Source organism: Artemia sp. Qi Xiang Cuo, chromosome 3 (assembly GCF_049724085.1).
Source record: "Artemia sp. Qi Xiang Cuo chromosome 3, ASM4972408v1, whole genome shotgun sequence".
NCBI lineage: Eukaryota > Metazoa > Arthropoda > Branchiopoda > Anostraca > Artemiidae > Artemia > Artemia sp. Qi Xiang Cuo.
Window position 1 is genome coordinate 83,561,985 of NC_142796.1, and position 8,855 is coordinate 83,570,839.

The 8,855-nt window shown below is 35.4% G+C and overlaps 1 protein-coding gene across 1 annotated transcript in view; it reads left to right on the forward strand.

The window, feature by feature from the left end:
• The window catches only part of LOC148954644 (phosducin-like protein 3), a 48,518-nt gene extending 40,448 nt beyond the window's left edge, over positions 1-8,070 (forward strand). The window contains exon 3 of the mRNA XM_089087179.1: positions 5,910-8,070. Coding sequence (XP_088943305.1) covers positions 5,910-6,163 — 254 coding nt within the window. The 3' untranslated portion in view covers positions 6,164-8,070. The remainder of the gene's footprint in view (positions 1-5,909) is intronic.
• The last annotated feature ends 785 nt before the right edge of the window (positions 8,071-8,855 follow it).

Here is an 8,855-nt window from a genome sequence, read left to right on the forward strand (position 1 = left end):
GGCTGAAAATTATCTTTGTTTGTTTTTATTTCATTTTTTCTCTTTATTTCCGTACGTACCACCAGGTGTGCACGATTTTTTAGAAGCAAAAGGTAAGGGAGAGTAATGTGGTTAGTTTGCCATAAACGGGTGAATTACCTGAACATTGTGAGGAAAAATAACAAGGTCTCAGGTAGAAATATGATGTTATTACTGGAAGATTTTAACGCCCAGGTTGGTAGAAATAGGGATAGAAGAGTATCCCAGCCTAGGTAAATTTGGTGTAGGAAAAGAAAAAAGTAATGGATACAGACTTTTGCAATTTTGTAGGTATAACAGTCTAGTTATAACCAATACGTTGTTTGGTCATAAAATGGCTCATAAGTTAACATGGTATTCACGTGATGGTAAGACAGCAAACCTTATTGATTAAGTTATAGTAAACCGAAGACTGGAAGGATCAATACAAGATACTAGGGTATATAGGAGTGCTGTTATTGATGTTAAAAGTAAAGACCACCATCTAGTAGTGTCTAGGGTTAATTTACAGCTGAAATTTCAGAAGAGTAACTACCTCCCAGGAAGTTACGATGTTGGTAGACTCCAGGATGAGAATTTGAGAGAAACTTTCCAGGAACAGTTGAATACTAAACTTGAGAGTCTAAAATTTGATAATGTGGAAGATGTTTGGAATAATTTTAGAAAAATAATTTGTGAAGTTGCTGAAGGTGTATTAGGGAAGAAAGCTAGAACTGCAGCTAAGAATATTAGTGAAAAGGCTTTATGTTTAATAGAAAAGAGAAAGGACTAGTACAAGAATTATCTGAGTAATAGATTGTTTGAAAACAAAAGAAATGTAAAGAAAGTGGAAAAAGCATTAAAATATGAACTAAGGAGGTGTGAAGTGGAGGCCATGGATAAAATTGCCGAGGGTCTGAAAGATGTAGCTAGACGGCATAATAATAAAATGTTGTACTTGTACGTTAAAAAATTGAGAGGGAGAAATCTATCCAGACTTGTCGCAGTTAAAGATAGGAATGGAGTCGCAATTAGTGATAATGAAAAAACTAAGCCAAGGTGGGCCAAACATTTTGAGAAACTGCTTAAACTTGCTGAGAACGTGGTAAATGAGTTTCTTAAATATGGTGGCTCTGAGGTTAGAAATAAGTTATTGAAGATTATGAATATGATTTTTGAAAAAAGGGAAGCACCTAACGATTTTCGGAAAACCTTAATTAAGCCACTTTATAAGAAAGGTGATAAAAGTGACTGTGGTAATTATCGAGGCATTAGTCTGATCTCTGTAGGTAGCTAATTACTTATTAATATGATACTTTTTAGACTGAGAGATGCCGTGGACAAAGTTTTAAGAGAAGAGCAGTGCGGTTTTAGAAAAGGTATAGGATGTGTCGACCAAATTTTCACTCTTAGGCTAATAATTGAGAAGTGCCTGAGTTTTCAAACACCTTTGGTCCTCAGTTTTATTGATTATGAGCAAGCGTCCGATTTTGTTGATAGAAGAGCTTTAGTAAAGGTTTTATCCTTGTATGGTATACCAGACAAATACATTAAAGTGATTAGTGCTATGTACGAGAATAACACTGCTGCGGTTAAGGTAGGAAATGAGGTTAGCATCTGGTTTTGTATTCAATCAGGAGTTAAACAGGGTTGTGTTCTATCCCCCTTTATATGGATTATTTTGATGGATTTTGTTTTAAGGAGCAGATGAAAAGCAATGGGAGGCCACGGAATCAAATGGGGAGGAAAAAGTCTCCTGGACTTGGATTATGCTGATGATTTAAGCATCCTAGATGAAACTGTGAGTAAAATGAATTAACTTTTAGAGTTATTGCTAGTACAGGGTAATAAAAAAGGTTTGAAAATTAATGCTAAGAAGACCCAGTCACTAAGGCTAGGAATAAGTGAAGATGAAAAGGTGACGTTGGGTAATGAAAAGATTGATCAGGTGGGCAGCTTCACTTACCTTGGCAGTATTATTACTAAAGATGGTGGGATCAGTGAAGATGTTAAAAATAGAATAGCCATGGCTTAGGGTGTTTTTTCACAGTTAAAAAAATGTTTAGAAGAATTGGAAGATAAGTCTGCAAACCAAGATTAGGATAATAGAAGCTGCAGTGATGACAGTGGTCAAATATGGCTCTGAAGCATGGACGTTCCGAAAAGCGGATGAAGATTTGCTAGATGTTTTCCAGAGAAATGGCTTGAGGATTGTTCTGGGTTCCCGGCTGAATGACCGTTTTTTAAACAATAAGCTATGCGAAAAATGTGGTTCAATACCGCTCTCTAGGGCTGTAATGGAAGAAGGGTTCAGGTGGTTCGGGCAAGTGGTGCGGATGAAGGATGACAGATTGCCGAAGATTGTTCTTTTCGGCCAACCACCTAGGACTAAACGGAAAGCAGGTCGTCCCTGTCTGGGTTGGGATGACGTCATAAAGAAAGATTCAAAGGAAATAGGAACTTCTTGGCGGGTGTAAAAAGAGAGGCTTTGAATAGATTGGGGTGGAGGAGGAGCGGGCGTAGCTGTGTTGGCCTCAGGCGGCTTGATGCTGCGTTGAGTTCTTAGTAGTAGTAGTAGTAGTATTGGTGCCCAGCTGACAACTCCTCATTCATCCAAAATGTCTAATGATTGTCCTGAAAGATTCTCATCTGGTTTTGTCTGGGATTCTACAGTATGCAGAAAAATAAGAAAAAAATAACATTTAATTCTTCTTTTAATAATTGTTTTCAATGAAATTAATAATGGATCTTCTCTTGTTCTTCTTCTTCTATCCAAAATTGATTATGTTTCCTTCAAAGATTCTCATGACATGCATCTCGAATTATCCAGCATGCAATAAAAGAAGGAAAAAGAAACAAAAATCGTTGTCGAACCCTTTAGTGTTGTATTTCTGCAAATAGTTTTCAATGAAACAATTAATTGATCAGTTCTACTTCTTTTCTACCCAGAATATCTTATGGCCCCTCCTAAGATTCTGATGCCATATCCATCTAGGATTATGTAATATGTGGTACAACAAGGAAGAGAAACAAAAACCGTTACCTAACCCTTCATTGCCGTTTTGAATAATCATTTTCAATAATGTCTGAAAATTTGTATTATTTTTGTATTTTGTCACACCCTCGGACTTTTTACCTCTCGGGGTGGTTGTTAATACTGATGTTTTTTCTTTGGTGTAATAAATATCTCTCTCTAAAATGAGTATTGATTGAAAACATGTAATTGATAAATTATTCCTCTTCTTCTTCACTTGAAACCTTTTATTATTCCTCTGAAGGCTCTCATGCCATATGCACCAGGGGTTATATAGTATGCAATACAAGGAAAGGAACCAAAACCCGCTGCCAAACTCTTCTTTACTCTTTTAAGTAATCATTTTTAATAAAACTTGTTTTGTCAATTTTTTTCATTCTGTACCAGCTATTTGAAATTATTTTTACGAGTAAGCTCAGTTTTTGGAAATATCTATGATAAGGAAGATGAGAGTTTACTCGTTACCTTATTAGACCATGGACCCTTAGTTCCTCTGGAGGCATAGGTGGCGCATTGGGCTTCGACGAAACGTCTTTCATCGTCCAGAAGCGGTGCTGCAGTGATGACGTCTTGTCCTTCAGGTACTAGTGAGTTCTCAGCCGTCCTTAGATCTCGGTAAAAAAAAAATTCACCGCATTTTTGAAGCATAAGAACAAATACTAAAAAAGACCCATAACAAAAATACTAGCACACAATTATTCAAGAAAATGCTACGCTGTAAAACAGACGTTATCCCCCTTCTTTTATTGGCGGGAAAAGGGACTGAACAGGTCTTTCTAGCATATCTAAGAATTGGTTTGAAAATTTTACAGGAAAATGTACTTTAATGTGTTTACACAGCAATGTCGGTCTTTTATGCATATATACTAGGATATTACTACTGCTAGTAACTAGTTGCAGCAAAAATCCGCCCGAGGCCAAAGTAGCACAAATCGGGTGTTCGTCAACCTTCAAAAATCACGTTCACCAGGTTGAGCATCCCGAGCGTGGCGGAACGGTACCACGCAAGGCACTCCAAGATTTACTAATATATTCTCTGAGGCCAACCTGACTGAGGCTGCAGTGATGACGTGATGAGGCTGTGATGGCAGTGATGAGGCTGCAGTGATGACGTCTTGTCCTTCAGGTACTAGTGAGTTCTCAGCCGTCCTCAGATCTCGGTAAAAATAAATTCACCGCAATGTGTTTTTTGGATAACCTCGTCTTCTTCTGCCGTTTGGTTTCCAATTGTAGACTGTCTGAAGAAGGCGACCTTCCCTCATACGGGCTGCATTTCCTAAATATGTTCACCTCTTTTTACTTAGAAAAAAATAGGAGCGGGTGGCCTTGTATTGCACCTACTCTAAGTGTAATTGTAAAAGCTTAATTAGTGCCGGTTTGAACTATGCCCGTCCCACTCTCCCCAGAACATGAAGAAAAACACGAATAAACAGGTTGTTCTCCCACTAAATCTTTCTTAGTAGGATAAAGCCACCTACAATTTCAAAGAATGTTCGTATATCAAAGGCGTCCTAAATACTACATAAAACCTGTATTTTATTTAGGAGCGAAAAAAAAATACCTGCATAAAAAAAATACCTGTAAAAAAAAAAACTGTATGAAAAAAATTGGAGCGGGTGGCCTGTTGCCATATAGTTTCCAAAAATATATATGGAATGGCCTTACCAGGCACTAACACAGATATTTGTATTTTTAAAAGTTTTGGTGGATGGTGTCCTCAAACTCACATATATTATTCTATGTGAATAATATAGCATATTTTAAGGAACAGCAGTATAAAGCTTATAGATTTTGGGGGAATAATGCTATAAGAATTTTTTGAAATATGGGTAAACTGAAAAGGTGATGTCAAGGGAATTTTTCTTATTTTACCAATAGATATTTTGAAGCTGATATTAATTAAGGGTACATGTTACCAAAAGTATTGAAAACGTAGCCTACATAATATATTTTTATTTGGAAAACGTCCAATAAATGGGTATATTCTCCTTTCTGCTTTATGTTTCTGTATTGTTCGCCGTTTCCGTTATTTTATTTCCCCTTTCTCCTTTCTTGTTTTTTTCTTCTTTTTTAGCCCTACTCAGTGTATGTGTGATGGTATAGTAGCTGATGAAAATTCTCCTTTTTTATGCTGTTTGATGTTTCCTCTTTTGCGTTTCTATCTTGAATAGTCCTTTCTTGTTTTTCGCGGTTTTTTTTTTCTTCTTTTTTTAATCCATTCTGTGTATGTATGATGATATAGCAACTGATTGAAATTCTCTTTTGTTATATTTTTAATAAATCCTTCATTGTTTTAGCTAAATAAAAGTACGGCTAGACGTAAGCAATGCTAGCGCCAGACTGGGATGAAAATCTTTCAAGGCTTAATATATTACGTTGGAGGTGTTGATGGCTGTTTGGAGCAAGATCTCGCGAATGGTTTAGTTAACAAGCAATGGTTTGAAAAAAAAGTGTAAAAGTACTTGAATCCAGTGCTATCTAAAAAATTAAAGCTTTTCACGCTGCAGATAAAAGTTACCATTATTTTCATAGGTCCATGAACACACGTTAGGAACCTTTATATAATCAGGCTATTCTTTTTTAGAAAGAGAAAGGTTCGGATTAACTGTTGCTTGAAAGTATATTTCAGGCCCTAAGATTTAAGTTTGAAACCTGTTTAGCACAGTTTTTAAACTTTCTGGAGGTAGTTATAAGTCGGTTTTACCCACAGACATGCCGGAAGCCTTGCAAACAAGATTAGGTTAGGATAAAGCTATAAAAATGGCTTTATTTCTTTGGGGAGCTCGTATAAGGTTGCCAAGAAAGACGGTTCCAAAATTAAGGATAGAGGAGGCGTGTTTATTTCTAAGGAGGGGCTTATATTTTTCTTTTTTTATAGATCGACTAAGAATAAAAATCATGCCAACCATGGCTTTAGTCAAATCATCAAAAATTATTGACTATATTATTGGATTCACGGATTTGGGTGGCGTTGATGATTTTCCAACTGAACTGCTCGAATGGCGCTTGGCAAAAAACCATGTGATAGAATACAGTGGAGACATTAGCCATCCTCCGGAAGTGAAGAAGAAGGTACTGACAAAGAAGTCAATTAGAGACTCGCAGCTTAGTGATGATAGTGATGATGATTAATTATTTTTACTGATTAATTATTGATAATCATTACTTTTTTTTATCCTTTTTCCAAAACTTGGAAACGCTTAAAATACACTAGATTACTAAGTCCATATATATTAGAAAATTAAAGAAAAATGGTCATCAACAAAGATATTACGAAAATAAAGGTTATGCTAATAATTTTATCCGAATCTGTCAAAAATGAGTTTAATTGCCAATAGATCTTCGAGATATTGTCTGGGATAAATTTTTAACAACATTCATACTTTTTTTTAGTGTCAAAATATAATTTGTATCATGAATTCTGCTATAACCTTGAACAATTGAGCAAAAGTGGTAACAATTTGTGTCTTTTCATTTTATAATGTTATCTACACATTTTAAAGGAATTTGGAATATTAGTAAATTTGACTAGGGTCTTTTTAGTAGCATTTTGTGTCTATTCTATTCTTTTTTTATGACCTTCGTCGTACTCCCTTTTGTTCCAGTGTTGTAATAGCATTGCGTATATATTTTGAATGTAGCAGATCTACAAGGAAACATTTTCAGCAATATTAACCTAGCTCTTTAAGAAAAAATATGTTGTTGTCAATATGACTTTTAGTTTTGAAGGCCTTATTCAGTAGAGAAAGGAGTTTTACCGGGCCTAAGCCCTCTGTCCCCTACCAAAAAATGAACACATGTATAAAAATAATTCCTTTAGAAAACGGTTTTTCTCCATGAATCCCCTACCCTCCCTCCCCCCGTCAGAATCCTAGACACGGCCCACCCTATATTAAATGGTATAAATATATGTCCACACCAGGTCATAAGGAGACATGTTAAGAAAACAATTCTCACTTCATAATATGCAAAATCATCCTAATTAACATATTTTCCCGGGGGAGCACCTTTATCCTCACTATTTTCCTTTTTTTTTTTCGCATTTTTCATTTTTATATCTATTCTCCAAGTCTTGAAAATCGATTATAAAACAATCACCCAAGAGCCTTCTAGCTAACCTAACCTAACTTAACCTAAATTTATCAATATTTGCCTATTTGTATCTTTTTGGTAGATGACAGTGATGGTGTTTAACTTCCATATATAGACTATTTGAAAACGGAACGAAATGTAGTGAAATCTGTTTATTTTTCACAATTTAGTTTTCAAAAATAGTAAAGATAAAGGTGCTCCCCCTGGAAAATATGCTAACTAGGAGAATTTCGCATATTATGAAGTAAGAATTGTTTTCTAAACATGTCTCTTTATGACCTGGCGTGGTCATACATTTATACCGATTAAATTTTCTTGCTATGACTGCAAAAAAATGACTAATATGAAAAATGAATTTACTTTTTTTTTTTTTACTGCTGGATGAGTTGTTGCTGAAATTATTTACGTTTTCGTTTCTAAAATCGGGTATTTAAAATTGGGTATTTGTAAAATCGGGTATTTAAAATCGGGTTTATATTTCTCCTGTTAAAACAGTGTAACTAGAAATTTTGCATTTAGCAACACCTGACGCTTTTCGACATTCAACACTTTGCAATGAACCTTTACATTACAGAGAGGGTTGTGTCTTCCTGTTAGCAGTGCATTGAATACCTCGTATGTCGATATATGTCCCGGTATATCCTGAATATCCAGAAAATCAATAACCACTGGGTATAGTCTTATACCCAGCGGTTTCAAAATGACCTACGTTTTGTTATCTATGATTTGAATGGAAACTATACGCTATATTCCAGTGAAACTGACCGAAAATTAATGAAATTGTTGTCTTTAAAAAAAAATGTTTCTTGTAAGGAATTTTCTCAAATATAAATATTGTTTTTAGCATGATTTGCATTAAATTAAGAAAATCTTTATAATTTTCCGTACAAACCGGAATTTCAGGAAATGTTTATTGAGCAGCAAAGTTAGCTTGATTTTTTTTTTTTTTTTTTTTTTTTTTTTTTTTTTTTTTTTTTATCTGCATCAATTTTGAAATACATCTTGGCTATGAAATTTTAATTCCGTATCCGGTTTATGGGTCCAGTATTTAATTAAAGCCTTCCAAGTAGAGCTAGATGCGAAGGGTCCAAGGCCGTATTGAGGGGAGGGGCTAGGGGGTTTGAACCTCCCCCCCCCTTTAAAATGATGTTCCGACTCGTAAAAATGTAATAAAATTGCATAAAACACATTTTTGATTCGTTTAAAGTTTTTTTGCACCCAACCCCACCTCTGCCCCCGAAACAATACCCCTCCCCCTCCCCCCTTACAAAAATCCCGGAAACGGCCCTGAAAGAGTCTCACATAAAGGGCGATTGAACCTACCTTATTTAAAAGATAAACATAACGTGTTGGTGATTCCATGTGTGTTGGATCAACAACACTTCTTGAGTGCAAAGATCCTTGCATCGGGCCTGCAGTGGGTTGCTATAATCGGAGTTCCCATATTATGAAGCTGAGATTGAACCCACTACGCCACCACAGGACTTGCGACTTGAAAAGAGTCCGAATAGCTCTTTTTTGGATTATTTAATATTATGTTTTATTTTCCATCAATTCATTATGCCAAACGGGACTTGTCAAAGTGGCAGAAACCGATATCAATATATTCTTTATACAGATCATAAGATATAACCACAGATAAAATCCTTATTCAAACCAGAGCTTAAATGTCAGTGAAATGGACCAAAAAAAAGATTTTTTTTCGAACTTAGTTTGTTTAAAAAATTTTGGT